The 24,508-nt window shown below is 37.4% G+C and overlaps 2 protein-coding genes across 6 annotated transcripts in view; one reads left to right on the top strand and one right to left on the bottom strand.

Annotated features, from left to right (window-relative positions):
* The window catches only part of LOC133517170 (tetraspanin-4-like), a 50,830-nt gene extending 40,387 nt beyond the window's left edge, over positions 1–10,443 (top strand). For all 4 annotated transcript variants that reach the window (XM_061850357.1, XM_061850356.1, XM_061850359.1 and 1 more), the window contains 2 exons: positions 3,276–3,407; positions 6,628–10,443. In XM_061850357.1, coding sequence (XP_061706341.1) covers positions 3,276–3,407; positions 6,628–6,675 — 180 coding nt within the window. In that variant the 3' untranslated portion in view covers positions 6,676–10,443. The remainder of the gene's footprint in view (positions 1–3,275; positions 3,408–6,627) is intronic.
* Positions 10,444–11,718: 1,275 nt separating this feature from the next.
* LOC133517166 (uncharacterized) lies at positions 11,719–24,422 on the bottom strand. Of its 2 annotated transcripts, XM_061850350.1 has the most exons (11): positions 24,335–24,422; positions 21,602–21,740; positions 20,764–20,826; positions 19,628–19,789; positions 19,255–19,386; positions 18,276–18,352; positions 17,767–17,856; positions 15,524–15,679; positions 15,048–15,175; positions 12,933–13,039; positions 11,719–11,943 (listed from the first exon to the last, which is right to left on the bottom strand). In XM_061850350.1, the coding sequence occupies exons 2-11, from the start codon at positions 21,722–21,724 to the stop codon at positions 11,773–11,775; spliced, it is 1,209 nt and encodes a 402-aa protein (XP_061706334.1). In that variant the 5' UTR covers positions 21,725–21,740; positions 24,335–24,422; the 3' UTR covers positions 11,719–11,772. The 2 variants fall into 2 exon arrangements, with proteins under 2 accessions (XP_061706334.1, XP_061706333.1); XM_061850349.1 differs by lacking the exon at positions 24,335–24,422 and having other exon boundaries at positions 21,602–22,583.
* Positions 24,423–24,508: the final 86 nt, after the last annotated feature.

Below are 24,508 nucleotides of genomic sequence, written 5' to 3'. Positions count from 1 at the left end.
TGTAAGGTATATTAGTTGATCCATAAGTTCTCTCACAAAGGTTTTTACTAATAAAATGTAATACAAAGCTTTTAATTAAAAAACAAAAAAACATGTACCGTGATGCGAAAGCTTGTTTATACTTGACTAATCAAATTGGTTTAAATTTTAGTAATTATTTGATGTAATGTTTGTTTAAATTGTTTACTTTGGGATTGTCGTTAGACGCGAGGGCTTCATTAAAACAATAGTTTCAGTTTATTATAGCATATTTCGTCACCAATTGAAAGCAATTCCAGCATCTTACATAGAGTTATGAAGAACTGCGAAAGCAAGTTATAGTAAATTATATTGTAAGTATAATGCACCATTGAATAAGCTTTTAAATCATATGTACGAATAATGTTCACGGCCGCAGACATTTTCAATACAAGTAGAGTAAGTTTCAAAAAACAAATCCTTGAAATACTAGCTGAGACAACTTAGTATCTTCGTACAATATGTATCATTGCCATCTAGTCGCTAGAGCGCGTCAACTTTAGCATAGTTTACTGTAGCATTACCTTACCTATATTATATATAGTTCTTAGTGAGAGCGTTTTTAGGAGGTAGGTGCACGTCTATTGCAATGTATAACTTATCACTTATCCTATTATTGTACTTGCTTCTGTTGTTTCTCCAATAAAATAAAATAAAATAAGGAAAGAGTAATCATAATTATCAGTAAAAATCTTTCTGATAGAACTTTTGGATCGACTAAGTATACAATATAGTATTATTTTAAACATATTTATATTCTATCGTTATATAAATGAGGCGAAGTGTAACTGGAAACATTTTTCTTGAAAATTATCCGAACAAATAACACTTTTATCGCTCGTAAACCAGTTAGGGCCTCTATCCATTTTTCTTTAATACTGGGATTTTTCGGGAAACTGAAAAAAAAATGCAATAAATAAAATAAATATTATAGGACATTATTACACAAATTGACTAAGTCCCACAGTAAGCTCAATAAGGCTTGTATTGAGGGTACTTAGACAACGATATATATATAATATATAAATATGTATAAATACTTAAATACATAGAAAACACCCATGACTCAGGAACAAATATCCATGCTCATCACACGAATAAATGCCCTTACCAGGATTTGAACCCGGGACCATCAGCTTCGTAGGCAGGGTCACTACCCACTAGGCCAAACCGGTCGTCAAAAACAACAACATGAACATATTTGATTATACCTAGTGCAGTTATTCGAATCGTTGCTAAGAACCTGAATAAAATATACTTATAGGTATAAACGTGAGAGTCAGAATGGCTGGTGTACCTAAATAAAATTAAATGAAAACCATACCATATTTTTGTACCTAATTTGTACTATTTAGTACCTCCTTTAAAAAAAATTTTACCTCACGGTACTTAAAGTTATCACCAAAAAACAGGTCACCCGCCATCCTGACAGTCAGAATGTGCGGGTGTACTTTATTACGCTATGTTCCCGTGGTTATTGATAAATTCTATAAAAGCCAAATTTTTGTACCTTTTTTGTACCTTCATATTCAATTATAATACGAGTCATTTTATTTTTGGTTTCCAAGTTTTACTCATTTTATATTTTGCTTGCTATTACAATTTTGCAGGCGTTATAATTTTTCAAATTATCGATTTCATTTTTAAGAAAAAACGCTAAGGTACAATTATTTTTATTACGCCAGGATTTAGTACCTTTAATGTTTAATCTGTTAAGTTCAAATAACTCAGTAAATCATGTCTAAAAATGATTTTTCTTAGGAAGATTTCTTTGAATTGGTATACATATTTTTGGTACTTCGGTAGTGTCGATTTTGTCAGACGTGACTGTACTTATTTAAGTATTTATACACTAATGGCTCTGTGAGCTGGAAACCTCGCGATAAGATTGATAATCTTAAAAAATTTAAAAACTTTGTTGAGTCATTATCATAACGTCCTCACAATGGTCTTAAGTGCCATCGACGCTAATGAAGTAATGACTATTAGAGTACCTACTTTATGCCAAATTCCATAACTGAACATTGATTTAATCTTTCATGATTTTTACAAATTATTAACTTATAGAAATATATTAAGTTATAAATTTACCTTCGATGTTTCGAGGACGGCGTTGTCCCCGTGGTCTTGGAGAAGACTGGCTAAAGTTGACATCAACATCTTCTAGCTGCGCGAGTTTTTCGAACTACCCGCACTAGGTCTTGTTTATTATGAGATGTTACTCTGTCGACACACAACACATCGATATTCGTTTCCGCTTCCATACTTATATACTAATGACTGGATTCCATGTGGATGAGATCCCCGAACCCTCGTCTCTATTGAAATTGCAATGTTTTTTTGATTTCAATAGCCTGCCAATTTTTTTGCTGTATAAATGGCGATCCGTGGAAAGGATTTTAGGGTTATGCAGCTCGATCTAGTAGGTTGGTCCTGACTCCAGTAAATGCTCAGCCACAACAGACTTGTTGACATGACTTACTTCAAATTAGGTCCGGAAATACTACATATCCGGTGCGACGAGTAAAGACATGTGAAGGAATTTCATACAGCCTTTCACACCTAGGCCTGTAAGGCAACCTTCTTTGTTTTTTGAATGTCAAATTCAACCATAAAAACCTATAAGCACAATTCCGCCATTATGCTTTTTTTCTTATCTTTTTTGTGTTTTTTATTAGTATTTCAGGGTTATCAAAAGGGAAACGAATTTGATAATTTTTGCGCTACGACTACGACGTACGGTTTAGGAGATACAGCCATATATATTTTTTTAAATAAAATACCTAATAATAAAAAAAACAAAAGAAAAAAAAAGCGTAATGGCGTGCGTCGTAGCGCCAAAATGCCGCGTATCCCTATGCGACCTTGTTACGCTCGGCCGTCTATATCTACTTGACCTGCAACCCTTCGCTTCCCGGCCTCTATAGTAATGTACTATTACAGTCGCATATGATATTTTATTGATAACATTCTTGTGACATCCTTGTATTGACGATCATAATATGAATTCTTAGAGATTGACATGCCCGCAATTTATAATATAATGTAATCTGTATTAAGAAATTATAAATCTAAATTCAATATTTTTTTTTGTGAGATACATACATTATATTTTTGTTTTATCTAGTTATAGAATTATGTACCTACCTAAGGTTTTCGGATTTTTCCCCTACATGTCCTGTAAGAAATTACTTTTTCCTAAATTTCATGGTTCCAGGTCAAACTACTTATCTAATTCTTTGTGACTGTCTGTTTAGCGCATGGACTGCAAGTACTCTGGCAACCCGGCGACCATGTACATGGACGGCTGCCTGCCGCAGACAGTGGAGTTCCTGCGCGAGAACGCCGTGTACGTCGGTGTCATCGCCATCATTGTGGCGTTCATAATGGTAAAAACGCACATCGAAACTAAATTGTAATTGCGACTGCATTGCCGCGCCGCATTGCTAGTATTGGTAACCGCTGGGAAATTGACCGGTAATTCTCCCTAGTCTCACGTAATGTAAGGTGACAACAGCGCGTAAGAGAAGCTCACTGGTGTAGTAATAGCCCAATATAAACTACCCTAAGGTGGTCGGGGCTTACAAACTACTCGATTGGTAACTTCAGTTCGACCGAAATGACAGTCAGGGACGGATGGTTAAACCAGTTTATAAAAACAACGTCTTATAATTAGGTTTTAATTAAAAATGTATTCATGTGTTGCGAAGTGGTGCAGAAGCTATTCTGGTCTTTCCAAGGATAGTGGAATCACTGGAATATTTTCTGTTTTATCCTTTAGTTGACTGGTAGAGAATGCCCTAAGGCATTAAGTCCTTATTTTTATTGTGCAATAAAGTTTATGTAAATAATTAAAGAACTTCAGTAAATTTTGGAATAAATATGAAGTAATTTTTTCAATACTACCGTGATAAGCTAAAACGTAACTGCATACGATTTTCATAACAACATACGTCTTTTTAGATTACGAGGATAATAGGGATGATGTTTTAAGCCAAAGGAAGTAGACTATTTTATTAACTTATATTTGATTTCGATATTTTCTATATCGGAATGGGTTATAAGTGGTTTTGCTTGTTGTAAATTCTAAACCAATGGATAACATTGTCCTTAATATTGTCAATAATAAACAGTTTTTGGTCTGTAATGGTTATAAAGTTTCAAATTTGGTTTTGGCAGCACATGTTCATTGAATACTCATTCAATTGACTGAATCCACTGAAATAAAATGTTGATATCGATATGTAAATTATTTGAATGCTAACATTTATAAAACTTGTCAACACTATATGGCAACTTATGTACAATACCTATGTTCACTCCTATATTTCCTATACCTTTATCTTTCAACACTTATAAGTTTATTGTTTGTTACGGCCGCTCTGTGACAACCAACCCGTGACATAACCATACCCGGTGTCCTATATGTAGATATGTTTTTTCTGTCACTCATTCAATTAATTAGTTTAACAAATATGTACACACATTATCTGAAAATGTTGATCATTTGAATCCACCCTCTACTGTCACATACAGGGTGAAATTTTAACCACCGGCCCTACTCTGCGTAGTAACTAGTGAATTTGTACTTTTATTATATATGAAAAGTGATTCTACTGTCCTTGGATGGACCAGAAAACTTCTGCACCACTTCACAACACTTGAAAACATTTTTAATTATAAAAAAACCTTGTTTCTATAAACCGATTTAGCCAACCATCACTGACTGTCATCTCGGTCGAACTGAAGTTGCTAATCGAGTAGTTTGTAAGCGCCGCCCACCTCAAGGTAGTTTACGTTGGGTAGTATAATTGAGCGAACAGAATGCTGCCATGTTTAATTTCCGTTCACTGGTACCTATTCGATAGAACACCGGGAAAGGCAAGCAACGTTGACGGCGGTGATTTGTAATATAAAACCGGCCAAGAGCATGTCGGGCCACGCTCGGTGTAGGGTTCCGTAGTTACTCTTCCGTCACAATAAGCTAAACTGGAGGTTAAAGTATAGTAAATTGTTAACCAAGGGATGAAACGGTACCTTTCATGCGAGTTAAACAAATAGGCAAATTTGCATAATCAGTACCTAATTAAAGTAAGTCTTTTTACTATGAAGGGGAAACTTTTTGCGATAACTCAAAAACAGCTAAACTGATCATGTCCGCTATAGTTTTCATTTAATGTCTTTCTTAAGCTCTAATTCCACGATTTTTTTCATATGTTTTGGACCTATGGTTCAAAAGTTAGAGGGGGGGGGGACACATTTTTTTCTTTCGGAGCGATTATCTCCGAATATATTCACTTTATCAAAAAATGTTTGTTGAAGACCCCTATTAGTTTTGAAAGACGTTTCCAATGATACCCCACACTGTAGGGTCAAAGCAAAAAAAAAAATCACCCCCACTTTACGTGTAGGGGAGGTACCCTCAAAAAAATTTAATTTTTAGATTTTACTGTACGACTTTGTCGGCTTTATTGATTTATATATCCATGCCAAATTTCAGCTTTCTAGCACTAACGACCACGGAGCAAAGCCTCGGACAGACAGACAGACAGACAGACAGACGGACATGGCGAAACTATAAGGGTTCCTAGTTGACTACGGAACCCTAATAAAAAAGTACCTAGGCGACCGAGCTTTGCTCGGTTATAACTATTTATTGTAATATGGTGGTGTATAGGTGATAATCTTAACTACATTTTTTTACTAAATTAAACTTGTCTAAAACAATAAAAAATATATATATATATATATATAAACTTGAACATATAAAAAAAAAACAAAAATTAGTCACCGGGCGAGATTTCGAACCCGTAACACTCGTTTAGCAGTCCGCGTCTTAACCCGCTGGACCAGACGGACAGTGGTCGGCAACACGAAAATAGCGACCACATTCTGCGTCGAAAGAAAAACGCATGAAAACTCGAAAACATGCGTTTTCACAAACATAAGACTAATCTAGATAGATTGTAACCCAAAAACCCCCATATACCAAATTTCAGCGAAATCGTTAGAGCCGTTTCCGAGATCACAGAAATATACAAGAATTGCTCGTTTAAAGGTATAAGATATATTATCAAGGCATACCTAGCATACCAACGTTTGCAAAAAAATTAAGCGTAGGCACGAGGTCAATTGCAGAAGTGTAATTGATTATTATAGCGATTAAAGATGTCATGTCATGCCTAGTCATGATTGATCATTGGTCCTCCGAGCCGGATACTTGTTGCACTGCCAAGTATTTTTTACCTCACATTACTCGTATGTGTAATCATAACCATGTTAGCTACATACTGGTGTTTATCAGCCTTTTAGAGTTGCTTAGCCAAAATGGTAAAAGCGGAACTCATATATTTTGTCATGTCCGTCCGTCTGACTATGTCACACCCATTTTACTAAATTTTTGTCGTATTAACCTTTCCGTTATTAAGTTTTTTCAACAAATGTTTAATAACAGGACGTAACTGTTGCTGAAATATGCACCTTTGCTTGTATGTACTTTATTTTTTTATTTATCGTATCGTAATATAAAGGTAATCCTCCATTGTTTTATTTCAGCACGATAATAAATATGATTACTGACGTCATGACGTGGTCAATTTTGTTTTGCAGTTGCTGGGCTTGATATTGTCGTGCGGGCTCTTCGTGAAGATAGAGTGAAATAGTGCAATTTATCTCGCTCTAACAGCATCTTGCTTGCGGCATGTTGCAATCTTGCCTGGTATGCTCGCTGTTATAGATGTCGGCGGCCGATCCTACCTACAATCAAAATATTACATGTGAGGAACATTACAATCTGCTTGATCTTACGATCGGCCGTCGACATGGACACAGCGTCACATTGTTCATGGGGTCTACACACTTCGCCATATTTGAGTTTTACATTACCAATTTATAAAAAAATATACCAAACCATGCACGACCATAATATTTTATTGTAGACACTATTATCGATTAGTTATCTATGTTTATGAAGTTTTATTTTTTATCGCCGACCCACACTGCGTATGACCACATATTCTTCAGCTGACACTTGCTGTGAAACAAACATGTGGGCAACTTGTGTAGGCGCCATTACAATGATGACTCACAATTTTCTATGATGTAACTATGTACAGGTACGGAATATACGACATCAATGTAAGACCATGGTTCGTATAAAGAGACACTGCAATATAGTTTGCAATTTTCTAACTTATTCCTATAATATACTTTTATGAATATAAAGTGACAATGCGTGCACATTATTTTGAACTTCTTCTATGATGACACATTTCTCTTCCTCTTTTAGTGGACTTTTTTTGGGGATATGGTGTAAGTAATATAAAACGGACATTTTAACCTTTGAACATCACGCCTATCATATGGAGCGCGTCATCGTGAACCTTGTCGGAATGTACGAAGGTTGATATTGGGCTGTACCCGCGCGTCATTTGACGGTTGGCGGTCAAAGGGTTAACGATAAACATTTATGTCGATTTTATGTCAATGTTATTGTGGTATAGTCGATGTTAAAGATGTGTTTATAATTTTAGCCTCATTACATTGAAATGAATTAAGGTACAGTAGGCTGCAGAGTTAAGTGACCCCCCTACATAAAACATTGTTTGCAGAGGGGGTCACTTAACTCTGCAGCTTACTCTACATCCCTGTAAACATATGTTGGACGTTTACTGTATGTGTATATACCTACTCTTCTAAATCCAACTACTTATTTTGAAGTAATGAAATCTCAGTACACCTGTACAGTACAATATATATAACGTGCTCACGAGGTACCCAAAAGATTTTAACCACGCATTTCTGAGGTCAAAAGAAGGCAAAAAAAATGTTTTAGGTATGGGTAAATTTCGCCAAAACATTTTCTTAACTAGTTACTTTTTGATATCTTTCAATAAGGATATTTAGACTAGGCCATAAAGTTGCAACATAGCCATCAAAAAGGCGTTTTGCGTTGTAGTTGTGTTTTTTGTTTTTTTTTTTTTTACTTGATAAGAAAAGCTTAGTTTTTAAATATGATTAAGAATTATAATGTTAAAATCTTTCGGGTTCGTGGTGAGCACGTTGTATATTACTTGAATATATAAACTGTATGTGTAGTCATAGTTTTAGCTGATAGGTATTATTGATAATAAGAGGCTAACATTAATGTTTATTCGTAATATTTATGTTACAAGATGCACATAAACGTGAAAGGAGTGAAAGTTAGGTCCTTAATGATCTCCTAATATATTAAAGATAAAATTAACTTTTGTGGATTCAAATTTATTGTCATGAATTTAATTTATCTTTGTAACAAGAACAAAAGTCATTTTAATAATATTACTTATCCCTTTCGCTAAATAATTTTGTATTAAGCAGACAGGTCTGCTAATGATGCCAGAATGTTTAGAATTAAAAGAAAATATACCTAAATATTCAGTCCCGTGCATGAATTGAATTCGCGACTCCGCCGCTGTAACAACTGAACTACCGAGACTTACACGTTGACAGCGAATATTTCGCCCATACGAAGGAACCCATATTGGTTTGGTAAGGGGGAGGGTATTATTCCTTTAGTTTCATTTCGCTGAACTACCCATAAGATATGAGTGACTGACAAATTGACATTGCATGACATCGTAGAACTAACAGAAATTTTGTGCATGCATGCATACCGTCTTACAAATATGACCAAATTTTCTTTGCTTATTATTTATTATGCTATATATATTACGGGCAATACTATAGAAGGTTAAGTAAACTTAAGTTTACCTGGGTATACCTAGTATTACCCAAGCCTTTTGGGTAAAGTTGAAAATTAAATCAACTTTAATTTGTATTCGACGATTACCCGTATATTATACATCTAGGTCTCCCTAACATTACCCAGCCAGTGTTGAGTAGATGTGTATGGGTAAAGGCCGAATACAGATTAAAATCGTTTAAATTTTCGGGCTTTACTTATTTTATGGCTGAACTTTTTGCCGAATTTTATTTTACAGAAAATTATTTATAGAATAATCGAATCCCACATTTTTATTACAATTAATTATGTTCCTTTGATTACTCATTTCAAGGAAATATACTTTGTAACTTAATTAAAATTCAGAATAATTATTCAAAGATTTTTAAATAGAGTAAAAAGTGAAATAAAGTTTAGCCTGCGCTGTGGCTCTGAGGGTATGCTATTTTTGGTAAATAAATGAAATACTTATTACTCCTAAAAATAAATAAAAATTAAAGTAAAAGACTGACTGTAGAATTACTATTCATTGAGTGTTATTTGTACGACAATACAATTCACAGAATATTGATTTCATCTAATATAATTTTTCTAAATTACCTTTCATCTAGTATTCACTTAAATGAAAAAATCAACCATTAGTTGCCAAAAAGGGGTTGAGATTTGTTAGTTTAGAGCTGCAACCAGCAAGAAAATGAACTGTTACCAGAAATGTGGATTAGGTTAGGTTAGAACTGAGACCCCTAAAAACACAAACTTTTACCAGAAAAGTGGGTTAGAGCACTTAGAACTGCATATTTATAAGAAGTGACTTTTCTACATATGGATGATTCTGTGAAATGAAATTAAATGAACAAATTGTTAAGGACAATCGTTTTAAGGAAACGATACAAATTTAACATGTTCGCTGGGATGTAACTAATTCGAACTATAATTACTTACTTGAAGTAAATAGTCTGTTTAAATATTACTTTGTAATATGAAATTACTTGAAAAAAAAATATAAAACAAAATTCTACAGAAAAATCGTCGACAAAACAAAGGTAAACGGTAATACTAGTTATACAAGGGTTAATTTGAGTTTAATTAACCTTCTAACATTACCCGTATAGTAACATATATATACACCGTGTTTTTTTTTCCTTTAACTTCAGGGTATGGGTAAGCACGTTTAAGGAAACTAAATGGCATAGTTAATAAAAAATAGTATATTTTTGTAATGAGTATTTTAATGTTCCATATAGCGTTGTAGTAACACGGGCATTACATTTAACCCAACCAAACAATTGAAAACTGTGACATATCAATGTCATTTCGAACATCGATCGTCTGAGATAGTGTGTACGTTTAGTAGCAAATGTTTCGTTCTAAACACTAATCAGTATGTAGACGGGCCCTAAGGCAAGTGCACACACTCGTAAGGGCCTCATTAGATAAAATAAATTATTGATTATTTCCGAAATAGAGGTAATTAGAATACCGGTGTCTTTAAGAAAGTTATTTAATTTAAGCTCAGGAATGCACCCATAAAAAAAACGGTGTATATTAGATCCACTTGTTTAGCGATAAGCTAAATATCTGGGCCTGTTATAGTACACAACCTGGCCTGCAGTATAGTAAATCGTCTATTTGAAGTATAAAAATAAATAACGTCCACTATTTGTATTTTTTTTAAATTGTGCAATAAACATTGTAAAAGTACAGTATGCCTTTTTGTATTAGTCATTTGAAAAAGGGTTCTTGATTGCCTCGTGCGGGGCACGTTCAACTATTACACTATACATTAGGGTAGGTCACTTGGGTATGGAGAAAAAAAGTATTAATCATCTTTAGCCAAAAGATGGCTGTGGTTTAAAAAACAAGGCCGAAGACAAAGCTTTGCATAGAGCTGATGAGCATCGGATTCGAGCTACCGTTCGAGGTCAAGAGCAAGCAATGCTTGCGAGAGAAAATCAAATTGCATCAAAGGCCAAGTTCAAGTGACACTGAAGGCCGAGCTCCACAGAAGGCCCGAAGCGTCCGATTGCATCGCCCTTCCATGCAAAGCTGAAGACACAGTTGCAGGAGAGAAGAGTTTGGAATTGAATCAATATGATTTCAGATCTCTTGGAAGCGGAACTTGTTTGTCGGGTCTTCAGCCAGCTCTGACGGGGTGCCGAATTCGATCGTCAGCCTTTTATTTTGGCATCAATTTATTTTTATAACACTAAGAATTAGACGTCTTTACAGCAACTCGACCTTCAGCTTCGGGATGCGCCTTCCGGTATTTTGGTACTACGTGGAACGCACCTTCGGTTTCCAGTTTCCTAGGGCTTGAAGCTCGCTCATACAATATCGCGCCTCGCTGACCGCTCTGCGCCTTCGGCTTTGAGGAATTCAGCTTTTATTCTTTGCGTGGCCTATGAAATGGCTTCAGGTCTTCGCCCTGTCAGATTGAAAACCAGAGACTTAGCCTGTGGGTCGTGTCCTAACTTTATTTGCCTGCAGCTCGGCCTTCGGCCACGCAACGACCTGTGGTTTTTCGACGGCTAGAATCTCCCCTTCATGGCGCCCCAGCAACAGCACACAATTTATGCATGTTGTACATACAATTGTACATGGTGGCGTTGCGGTGCAACTGTCCAGTTACTTTTTGATCATGATCCAGTTCACATTTGCGAGTCGGCACCACTTACAAACTTTTTTTTATAGTTTTTTTTTCACATTTACCAATTTAGCGCCCCCCCCCCCCCCACCCCTACCATTTGGCGCCTAGAGCGGCCGCTCCACTAGCGCTACCTCTCTCTACCCTAGATCTAGCCCTGATCCTAGTAAATCCAGTAAATATTGTCAGTAGGCTTATCACACACTACCCGTCCCTCTCTAATTAATACAGGTAGAGGACGGCATGTCTTCGTGGTCTCCAAGAAAGGCAACCCTCCTTTACCCCTTTCCGTCCCTTTTTAGTGAATAATGTTGTGTAATTAAGAAAGTTATAATTATTTACCATAAGCCTGTTTTATTAATCCAAAGCGTTTAAAACAATACACTGTTCACTTCTTCCGCCTCGGCGGGAAGGTCCTAGTGTTGGTTGCGCCGGCGCGGTACTGCCCCCTGCGTGAGTAGCAGCCGCAGGCGTGGACGACGCAGTCCGACGTGGTGGTGCCCAGTGGCAAGCCCAGCGCGCTGATCCGCTCTAGGAACTGCGTCGGGCCTGCTACTATCTAAACACAACAAGTTTTTTTTATACATTTACAAGATTTCTTTTTCTTATTTTCTTGCGTGCGCTGCTGTGTGGCTCAATTTTTATCTTAATTAGTATTGCTCAGCATTTTTGTCCTATTTATTTGCGACTGCCATGCTGCAGGCTGATTGTGAAAATTGATGAAAAGCGACTGTTGTCATGGTAAGACTTTGATTCGAGTTACAAGGAAATATTTAACGACCTAAAATATATTTTAGGTCGAAAAAAAAAAACTTTAGTAATAACTGTAATTAAGTGCATACCTACACCTACATAATTGTACCGGGAAAGTAAAAATTATATAACGATATTAATATACCGTAAGATACCGAAATGTATCTTATAGTATAACTTACGCATATACATACATAAAACTTGTTGCTGTCATAGAGAGAAAGATGTACGGCTGGTGTGGACTCTGTCAAATAGTAAGTAAAATATAGGTATCGTAAGATATATTTTGGCATATTAGGGCCGGTACAGACGGACTGCAACTCGACTGCAACTTGTATGGGAACTGCATGCCGACTGCACTCCAACTGCAACGTCGACGTGCAGTTCCCATACAAGTTGCAGTCGAGTTGCAGTCCGTCTGTACCGGCCCTTATCGATGCGTCTGTGACGAGCTTGAACGACTGTTTTTGTTGCTGAAGTCACATAGTGTTTCTCTATATCGTCCATGCCTATATACAACTAAATGCGAAAGTAATCGTCTGTCTGTCACCTCTTCACTCTTAAACCGCTGAACCGATTTAAGTAGATGAAATTTGTTATGGCGATAGTATGAAACCCGGGGAAGGACATAGAATAGTTTTTATCAATTATCATCATCATCATTCCACGCGGACGAAGTCGCGGGCAGAAGCTAGTATTATACATATAATTTTGCGCATTGGGTGATTGTAAAGATTTGAAAGAGAAAATTAGGGCCTAGGTGGACAAAATGTTTTTATAACTTGTAAAACTTACTCTTCCGAACACTACATGCTTTCCATCCAACTGCGACAGAGGCTTAAAAACAATGTTGAACTGGCCGGTCACCTCGTTCCCCGGAGTAACGACCATGGACACCACACCTGTTGAGTGTTATACAAATTCATCTATACCAGCCGGCGTAGCCAAGTTGACAATCACTACGATAGCGAAACGCTATGTGTCTCTCTATCGTCCTTCCATATTAGTGCGATAGTGACAGTTGCATTTCGATCGCGACGGAGCGTAAGCGATTTTCATGTTGGCTACGCGGGCTAATCTATAGGCTGGTAGAGCTCCATTAAGAAAGTTTTTACGCGGACGAACTTACGGGCAGGGTTAGTATTTCATATAAATGGGAATACGAGTAGTTAGGCAACTCCCATAATTTCCATTCCATCGGCTTCTTTGCCATCCCTTTACATCTTAGAAACATGCAAATTTGTACGAAAACATCCCGACCTATACATAAAAGCTAAAGACCGTCATACTAGTAACTTGAACCTAAGATATCAAAACAAGATTGCCCTTCCTGCCAGTAATTTACAAATGAGTAACAAAAGTCCCTATAACATGTCTGTAAGAATTTTCAACAGTCTTCCTGAAGAAATAGCGATAGAATCAAAATATGATAAATTTGTAAATAGCTTGAAAACTTATTTAATAAATAATTGTTTCTATTCTTTACAAGAATATTTAGATGATAACAAATACCATAAATAGGCATATACTATAAACTATTTTTTTTGTGTATTCTGTAGTTTGTAGGTATGTTATAATTGTTTCATGTGTTAGTGTTAGATAAAATTGCAATACCCTTACAGGGTGTCATATTGTGAAACATTATATTATTCATTAAGAACATCTGTATGAACACCAATGTGAAAGCAATAAACTTTATTATTTATTATTATGTCTTTCCCATCACGGAACAATGGTGCTCCGGACCTTTGGGAGGCGTGCGCGGAGCCGAAGCCAACACGTAGAGGCCCTTTTGACACTTTAATGAAATGTAAGGGGTACACCTAGCGGATGCTGCCCTTGCCCGTGTCATGGGACGCACGCAGAGGCAGCACCCGCCAGGGTGTAAGGACTATTTGAGGGTTGATGGAATCTAAAATGAACTGGGCTATTGGGTGAAAGCGATGGACTAAATACTGGTTTATGGGATAAAAAACCGGACGCCTGCCTAATAAAACGGTATTCAATTTTATTTCCGGCAGACGGTGACTCGCCCCCACAAGATGGGCCCCCACAAAAAGCGACATCTAGGATGGCTCAAGGGCAACACCGGTGTGAGCGGCTCAGGGGTGTCGAGAGGTGTACGCCGCTTTCTACCCAGTGGCTGCGAGCAGCCACTGTGCCAACTCGCGTCTTATGCAATTTTTCACTTCCACCCCTGGAGCTTATAGCTCTAACGACTCCACTCTGGCCGGCCGGCTAAGGCAAGCCAGAGGCAGAGAATCCTGTCCCACCCACCCTCCTTGCGGCTAACAGAACTCCCCAGGAGCACTCGGGTACGTGAGGTCGCTACTCCCCAACAGCTCGCCACAAGCTGCCCTGCGTTGACTGATTGCACTGGTAAAACCGGCGGGCGATGGGGTCGTTAGCGAAGGAAACGCGACTGTCACTTTCGTACTAATAAGGAAAAGTGATAGAGAGAGATGACTACGATACGCTACGGAGCGTTGGCTAGGCGGTCTAGTGTTAAAATATTTATTATTATTATTATTACCTAAGTAAGTGATAAAACTCACATTCGAAGCCAACTGGATTCTACTAAGAATGTTACCTACCTAGTGATGAGTATCTATTACACTTAGAGGTCAATTCGAGTGTGGGAGGAGGAGCGTATGATATTTTGATGTCAAAGTGATAGCATTTCGATATCAAAATATAAATGAGAATTGGTCTCCGTGTTTCTAAATTTGGATTGAATTACCTACTTACTTGCGTAGGTACTGTAGGTACCATGATTAACTAAGCTTTCCAAGTAAATTTATTAATTTATTGCAGCTATATATATTGAGCAGTTGCAGTTGTATATTTAGTGTAGCTTCCGGCTGTAGTTTCTGTCTGGTATTTCTGTTATAAAGCGTCACGTGCACGGACCTGGAACAGAGTGCTTCAGCTCAAAGTTCTCGGGGGCGGAGGGCTCGGTTTCGCCTTCAGGGATGAAGCAGCCGTAGCCGTTGTCCTTCTCCACGTCGCCTCCACGGCAGTACAGTTCGGGCACGATCCTGATTGGCCCAGAGAATAAGAAAAGGAATGAATAGTGTGGAACTAATAGAATAAAAATCTAACCCCCACTCTTCTGTTTAGAAATTTGCTCATTAAACCACATATTGATGTCTGTGTAACAGGCAATTTTAGACCTATTCGATACGGGTTGTGAAAAATAGGCATTCATATTTAGTTTTTAAAATGCTTAACAATAAATAATTAGGGTTTATAAAATATACCATCTTGAACTATGGTTCTGTCGGGAAGTGGTTAGGTTATGTCATTGTGTGCACAAGGTGCACGTGTATTATCACCCATTTGATTTAATTAAATAATTATAAATTTATAATATATTTGTATATTACCTGAAGATTCTACAGCCCGTGTATGCGTAGCCGCGCTTGTCACCTTTCACGAGGCTTAGGAACAACTGGCACGTCCGCGGTACTATGTCCGAGAACAGCTCGATCATCACCTTTCCAATCTTCGAGCCACCAACCACTCGTATATCCAAGGCTACTCTACAGATCAAAAATAATTCACACTTTATTAGTCAGGTGTTTTATTTTTAGTTTTGCACATGTCTCCTGTAGACGCCAGATATATCGGAGCGGCCCAGTTTCTCAAAAACATTTAAACATAGGTACCCAACTTGCACTAGAGTGCAAGGTGGTATGTTTAAATCTTTTACCGGTAGACCGGTAGGTGTTTAGTTCTTTTTGCGGTAGACCGCCTTGAAAATACAGCCCGCGTAGCCAACGTGCCAATCGTTAATGCTCCGTAGCGAAGGAAACGCGACTGTCACTTTCGTACTAATAAGGAAGAGTGATAGAGAGAGATGACTACGATACGCTACGGAGCGTTAACGATTGACACGTTGGCTAGGCGGTCTAGTGTTAAAATATTAGTGAGCGCCTTGATATACTCTCTAAATGCTTCTTACTGATTTGAGTGAGGGAGAAATGGGTAATTTCGTTTTGACGTTATAAGAGAGGCAGTTAGTACGATTTAGGGTTCCGTAGCAAAGAGGTACCTATAAAAGGAACCCTTATGGTGCGACTCTGTCCATTCGTCCGTCTGTCTGCCTGTCTGTGTGTCTGTCACTCAACGAGGGTGCGGAGTGCGAAGTGTTAGGGTCAGCAACACACGTGAAACATCTCTAGAGTTGCAGGCGTCCTTAGGCTACGGTCACTGCTTATTATCAGACGGGTCTTATGCTTGTTTGCCACCGACGTAAGTAGTATAAAAAAGTTCAGCTGTGTGGTTCCTGCAAAGGATAGGTTTGTTCATAAAGTTTGTGATGGGTTAACTGACAAAGATGTGAAAAACTTTATTTGACATGAAGGTTAATTATGTTTTTGATTATTATTTTATGTAAAATTAAAAGATACCTTGCATGTGCCTTTCAAAATTTGTCGACTGAATTGATCTCATATAAACAATTAATAATAATAATGTCTTAAAGATAATTGATCTCTTGAATTTCATGTTAATGTTGCCGATTTTAAAATTTTATAAAGTTTATTAAAGTTTTTTATGGGTAAAAATACTTTGTTACAACTACTTTCCTTTTTAGGGTTCCGTAGTCAACTAGGAACCCTTATAGTTTCGCCATGTCCGTCTGTCTGTCTGTCTGTCCGAGGCTTTGCTCCGTGGTCGTTAGTGCTAGAAAGCTGAAATTTGGCATGGATATATAAATCAATAAAGCCGACAAAGTCGTACAAATAAAATCTAAAATTTTTTTTTTTAGGGTAGCTCCCCTACACGTAAAGTGGGGGTGATTTTTTTTTCGCTTCAACCCTAGAGTGTGGGGTATCGTTGGAAAGGTCTTTCAAAACGAATAGGGGTTTTCAAGAAACATTTTTCGATAAAGTGAATATATTCGGAGATAATCGCTTCGAAAGAAAAAAAAAAATGTGTCCCCCACCTCTAACTTTTGAACCATAGGTCCAAAAAATATGAAAAACATCGTGGAAGTAGAGCTTAAGAAAGACATTAAATGTAAACTATAGCGGACATGATCAGTTTAGCTGTTTTTGAGTTATCGCAAAAAGTTTTCCCTTCATAGTAAAAAGACTTACTTTAATTAGGTACTGATTATGCAAATTTGCCTATTTGTTTAACTCGGGTGAAAGGTACCGTTTCATCCCTTGGTTAACAATTTACTATACTTTAAGCTCCAGTTTAGCTTATTGTGACGGAAGAGTAACTACGGAACCCTACACTGAGCGTGGCCCGACATGCTCTTGGCCGGTTTTTTTTAATAAATATATTTGATTGAACAGCACTTTTTTCACTGTTTTCCCTACCTAACATAGGTATGGTCAAATCTCCCTCACCCCCTGGTCAACTCTCCCATAGGTTGGGGAGACTTAAGCCAATACTCCGTTTAAGAAAAAAAAAATGCAGAACCTGAATTTTGTAGATATGTCATCTATACACGACATTTCGATTTGCTAACACTTACAGATAAAACTCTAGTGGCTTGCGAGTAAAAAGAGGTTCAAGTCTCCCGGACTTCCCCTACTACGAGTATTAGCGCTGAATGTTACTGCCGTTACTGGCTCTGGCATTGGGCACAATCAGTTCAAGTATTAGGTAAACTTACTTGCTTCGAAATATATGCAGAGGCTTATCAAAAGCGGGGTCGTGAACACCGCGATCTATTTTTTCAGTCTTGAACAATATAAACGGTAATCTGAAATGAATTATACTAACCTTTTAGGATATGCCAGTTAATCAGTAAGTAGAATGGAATAGTTATTTGTTAAGACGGCAAAATTTTAAGGTTCCTCTCGTTCTAATGCTTGATATTGAGACCTGAGCAGGCGAATGATTCCTATTATATAATCTGGTGAGCATTGAGAAAATTTCAAGGCACGTGACGAAAACAAACTTTGCTGCCGAAAGTAACACAAGTTTTCATTTCATCGCCATATTATTTAACTCTAAAGCAAATCCAAATTAATGCAATTAGAAATAAATCATATTAAATCTGCTTAAATGTCCAACCTAGCAAGTAGCAGCTAAGGTAGAGAAACAACCTAAAATTTGCGTGAAATTACATTTGCACGTTAGCAGCCACAGGAGATAGGACAAAAACCGTAAAAAACTTACGATGCCCCAAGGATCAGTTTTTGCTTCGTATCTTTCCACATTTCATCAAATTGTCTTGTCGTCGGCTGTTCTGATCGCTATAAGAATTAAGGTTTACAATAGGTACCACATTTAAACATAGGTAAATATGGGAAACAAGAAAGCAAAGTGGGATTTTGTTGTGAGGCTGAATTTGAGTCATGAGCAAGCGAAAGTTTTATTTATTTGTTTAAAGACTTGAGCGTAGCGAGAGACTCAAAAGGTACACCAGGTCTAATGTGGCACATAGAACTCCTTACCATAACAGTGCAGTATACCTATCTATTTGGCATAAAAGTTTGAATCAGCAAGCCCACAAGAAGGCAAAATTGTAATGGGCCCTTACTATTTCTGCATTAGGTAATATTGCGCAAAATGCTGTGTAGGGAGCACTAGCACATATAGAAGCCTACCGCGAAACACGAAAATCGAAATGTAGTTATCTGCCACTCGTGCGTATTCGAGTGATAGAGTGGCAGATAATGAAATGTCGATTTTCGGGATTCTCGGCAGGCCCTCTGTATACAAACCACCTTGATGCATCAATGTCATATTTATACGTTTCGAATTGAGACTTTTTTAAGCAAAATGTACCACATTGCTGCTTGCCAGAAGGACGAAATTTGCTTGTCTCTTTATACAAATAACCTGTCAGAGATTATTGTAAATGATAATGTGGTACCTTTTGCTTGAAAACGACAATTATCTGTGAAAACTTGTCAAAAACTGTTTCAGGCACAGTATGTATACGTTACTCTATGGTTTAGGATAAATGCTAGCGCTGCACTCTGGCGGCAGAACATTTCAGTAATACCGCCTAATTGAAGGACGGAATTTTAAACGAGCTCAATTTTGGTTGAACTCACTGCCGATATCTTCCAATTCCATGGCAATATCGACTAACTACTTAATGCTAGAATTGAAACAGTAAAGGTCCAAATTAAGATCAAGAAATACGTACTGCAATGAGCAGCCTATTGTAGAAGTATTCGTTCTGATTTTGAACTGTGTCGAGGTCGCGTTGTCGTTTTTTCACCATGAGCTTGTTGTACGTGTTGGTGGGCTCTGGCCGCGTCCAGCAGTCTACGAAGCCCTGCATTGGTTATAGTAAGTAAATTGACTATTTCTACCTCTTACCTACCTCTATTTTATTAAATTGAGTTATTTTACGGAAAGGACAGTTTACAAGACAAGCTAACTTGGCTATCTAGAATATCTAGATACGCAATCTGTAAAGCTACAATAATTTAATAATATAATATTCTACGCAGCATAGCTCATATCTGTTGTATCAGTCCGACGTTATAGTGTAATCACTAATCATGCTCCAGTACCCCAGTCCTCTGTATGATGTTGATCTTCTTGAGCAGGTCCTTGTTGACGCGCATGTTGTGCTCGAGCTGCTGCGCGTAGTAGTTGAGGCGGCGCGGCTTGAGGTACATGTCGGGGAACAGCTCCGGCGGGTGGTCGTCCACGATGTGCCGCATCATTTGAAGCTACAATCCATCGACGATACCGCATTACTTAAGACTAGTTAGGGGTCCGTAGTCAACTAGGAACCCTTATAGTTTCGCCATGTCCGTCTGTCTGTCTGTCTGTCCGAGGCTTTGCTCCGTGGTCGTTAGTGCTAGAAAGCTGAAATTTGGCATGGATATATAAATCAATAAAACCGACAAAGTCGTACAATAAAATCTAAAAAAATAATTTTTTTAGGGTACCTCTCCTACACGTAAAGTGGGGGTGAATTTTGTTTTTGCTTCAACCCTAGAGTGTGGGGTATCGTTGGAAAGGTCTTTCAAAACTAATAGGGGTTTTCAAGAAACATTTTTTGATAAAGTGAATATATTCGGAGATAATCGCTTCGTAAGAAAAAAAAATGTGTCCCCCCCCCTCTAACTTTTGAACCATAGGTCCAAAAAATATGAAAAAAATCGTGGAAGTAGGGCTTAAGAAAGACATTAAATGAAAACTATAGTTGACATGATCAGTTTAGCTGTTTTTCAGTTATCGCAAAAAGTTTTCCATTCATACTAAAAAGACTTACTTTAATTAGGTACTGATTATGCAAATTTGCCTATTTGTTTAACTCGGGTACCGTTTCATCCCTTGGTTAACAATTTACTATACTTTAAGCTCCAGTTTAGCTTATTGTGACGGAAGAGTAACTACGGAACCCTACACTGAGCGTGGCCCGACATGCTCTTGGCCGGTTTTTTTTTAAACAATTTTCATATTTCTAAAGAGATGCTCGCTAAGTCGCTATAAGCCGTTAGTTAACAACGAACCAGAGTTGTGCGGCAATACACTTCATGGTTTGTTATCGAGTTGGATTCGTTTGCATCTCTTTCCTCAATATATTAAACGAAAGTATGTTGCAACGATGCAAAACAAAAATTAATCTATAGTGATAGGGCATTGAAATAACAACGTAGATACAATACATTTGCAATTTCTAAATAACGGGTGTTACCTGTTTCAGATGGTTGACCCATTTTTCATAGAAGTCTTCGGTAAGCAACTCGAATTTTGGAGGCTGAAATAAAACAAGTTGTTAATACCAAGAAAGGAAGAACGAACGAAGAGACGAAGGCATGTTTTGACTTTGACCGGCGGCGAAATCGACTAGCAATACACCTACTATATATGTGTATTACCTGGTATCTATACCTACGTGTATTACACTACACGAGAACAAATACACGTGTAGTTGTAGGTAATCCCGTAAGATGAAAGAGACGCAATATATCGTTTATCACTGACTGTTAACACTGTCATTTGCGTAATGCAATATGTATATCGTTTATCACCGACTGTTAACACTGTCGGCGAGAATTTTTTCTAATACAAGCGACTAGTGCGAGTGAGCGAGTGCGACGCTACGGAGCGAACGATTGGCAATCTTGGCAAGACACTCAATGGGGCACTACACGACAGAAACATTTTTTTTAAATCGGAAGGCCACTCATGTATATTCGTGGCAATTTCATATGCCTAGATAGTCTAGACAGTAGGTGTACTTAATCCCCATGGTTCGGACTTTAAAACTTAGGGTGAAATAAGTAATGATTCAATAGCAAATTTTGACAAAAGCTTATGAAAGGTAGCTAGGTATACTTAACTGACCTCCAGTGGACCTTTTGTTTACAAATTGTCAGTCAACTGTGTTGCTTCCTGTTACTGCGCGAGGGCCACGGAAGGCACGCTCCGAGCCTGTAAGCTTTTAGTTTAGCTCTTATATGTTTCGACCAATGTATGGCGGTCGGCGTTAGCGTTGAGAGCCCGTTTGGTGGCCGAGGCGGTATGCTTACAATTTTGAACTGTCGTGGGCGGCGCTCGCGTGGCGGGCGCGGCTTCACGGGCTCCGGCGGCGGCGACGCCAGCAGCGGGTTCTCTAGCACCTCATCACACGCGCGCTCACGTAGCGGGTGCATGGTGTACTTACTCTATCTGTGTACATAGGCAATATAACCCTTAGTAATTAATCATAAATAAATAAAATTTATAGGACAATATTACACAAATTGACTAAGTCCTACGGTAAGCTCAGTAAGGCTTGTGTTGTGAGCAGTTAGACAACGATATGTATGTATAATATATTACTATTTTTAAATACTTAAATACAGAATATACTTAAATATTCGTGCTCATCTCGCAATTGAACCCGCGACCATCGGTTTCATAGGCAGGGTCACTACCCACTAGGCCTTCACTAGGCCAGACAGGTCGTCGACCATAGAATCATTTATTGCATGTCACAAGCCTGTTTATAAAGGTGTTACATATTATTTGGTTAGTATTATGTGACGCCCTGTAAGGACACACTAACATAAATACTACAGTTAACTTTAAACTACTAACTTAACTATTTACAATTTACATTACATGTTATAAGAGCATTTTTAATCATATTTTTCGTGAAAGTAGTGTTTCACTCTATAAAAACACTTATTAATAAGGAAGGCTTTTAACTTATTTTGAGATAATTTGGGGTTTTGTAAGTTTTTCACAGAATTCGGAAAGTGATTAATTGATTATAAATTTTGATACACATAAAATGAAGGCTAGATGTACATATGTAACAAGCTTTAATGAGGAAAAAGGCAATTCTAGTTTTTTTAAACTTTGGTAGTTTCTTCTATTGGCTATTAGCGGTGAATAAAGATTGATATGTTTTCTCACAACTTTGCTTGATTCAAATAAATAAAATATCGAGGCAAGGGTGAGCATTTTTTCCATAATATAAAAATTGTCTCAACATCAGAACTATTTCCCCACAACACGAAGCCTTACGATGACCTAGAATAGGTATATGCATACGTAGTATGCGGTAAGGGCAGTCACCAAGTCCATACCTCGTTTAAGCGCGTAGATGAAAGAAGACAAACTTTTTTGATAGTTTTGAAGATTGTGAGATTTCCAGGTCATACTTATTACTGTCTAGACTTAATACTAATAGAGTGGTTGTATTTACTTGTTCTATTTGTTTATTATTATTATTCAGGATCAAGTTTATTAGGCTGTCCAGAACTTGCGCTATGAATATCCTTACCTTTGTGTCCCTCCTCTCAGCAGAAAGTGTCCGATTGAAAGTTACATATAATTCCTTAAACCCTTAAATCCTAAATAGCATAATTAATTAAAAGACGAAAGCGTATAAAACGTTTTATGAATATTTTTACAGACTCAAAAAAGGAGGAGGTTATTAATCAAGGGCACTGCCTTAACGTATGGGCAACTAACATATATAACATAACCATTATCTTTCTTAAAAGGAATTATCTGTTGTTGCTAGTATCATAAAAAGCGGCCAAGTGCGAGTCGGACTCGCCCATGAAGGGTTCCGTACATTTATGACGTATTAAAAAAACTACTTACTAGATCTCGTTCAAACCAATTTTCGGTGGAAGTTTGCATGGTAATGTATATCATATATTTTTTTTAGATTTTTCATTCTGTTATTTTAGAAGTTACAGGGGGGGGGGGGGGGGGACACATTTTTTCACTTTGGAAGTGTCTCTCGCGCAAACTATTCAGTTTAGAAAAAAATTATATTAGGAACCTAAATATCATTTTTGAAGACCTATCCATAGACATCCCACACGTATGGGTTTGATGATTTTTTTTTTTAAATTTTATGACGTATTAAATAAAAACTACTTACTAGATCTCGTTCAAACTAATTTTCGGTGGAAGTTTGCATGGTAATGTATATCATATATTTTTTTTTAGATTTTTCATTCTGTTATTTAAGAAGTTACAGGGGGGGGGGGGGGACACAAATTTTTTCACTTTGGAAGCGTCTCTCACGCAAACTATTCAGCTTAGAAAAAAAATTATATTAGAAACCTAAATATCATTTTGGAAGACCTATCCATAAATACCCAACACGTATGGGTTTGACGAAAAAAATTTTTTTTTTTAAATTTTATAAACCAATTTTCGGTGGAAGTTTGCATGGCAATGTATATCATATATTTTATTTAGATTTTTCATTCTCTTATTTTAGTAGTTACGGGGGGGGGGACACACATTTCACCACTTTGGAAGTGTCTCTCGCGCAAACTATTCAGTTTAGAAAAAAATGATATTAGAAACCTCAATATCATTTTTAAAGACCTATCCATAGATACCCCACACGTATGGGTTTGATGAAAAAAGATTTTTTGAGTTTCAGTTCTAAGTATGGGGAACCCCCAAAATTTATTGTTTTTTTTTTCTATTTTTGTGTATACATCTTAATGCGGTTCATAGAATACATCTACTTACCAAGTTTGAACAGTATAGCTCTTATAGTTTCGGAAAAAAGTGGCGGTGACATAATCGGACAGACAGACGGACATGACGAATCTATAAGGGTTCCGTTTTTTGCCATTTGGCTACGGAACCCTAAAAAGGCTTAAAAAAGGCCCGGAAAGTCCATAACAGATCTCAAGAAGATTCAAGTGTCTCTCAGAATATCAATGCAAGTATCTCTGGAACAGCATATTTATAAAGTGTTTGCAATGACCTACAGAACAACTTAACTATTTGGGAGAGCTTACCCTGGTTCTTGCGATATTTAGGTGTTTGCTGGTATGTAGATTCGTTTTTGTAAGAATTTAAATACAGCAGGACTTTGTACGAAGCCTATAAAAAGAAGTCAAAAAGTGAGAATATATTACAAACTACTAAATTTTGCCCAATAAAATTGCTGTGGAAACCATTTTGACACTATC

The sequence above is a fragment of the Cydia pomonella genome, chromosome 4, assembly GCF_033807575.1.
Source record: "Cydia pomonella isolate Wapato2018A chromosome 4, ilCydPomo1, whole genome shotgun sequence".
Lineage (NCBI taxonomy): Eukaryota > Metazoa > Arthropoda > Insecta > Lepidoptera > Tortricidae > Cydia > Cydia pomonella.
Note: the sequence above shows the minus strand (reverse complement) of the source record. Positions and strands in the feature narration are given on the sequence as shown.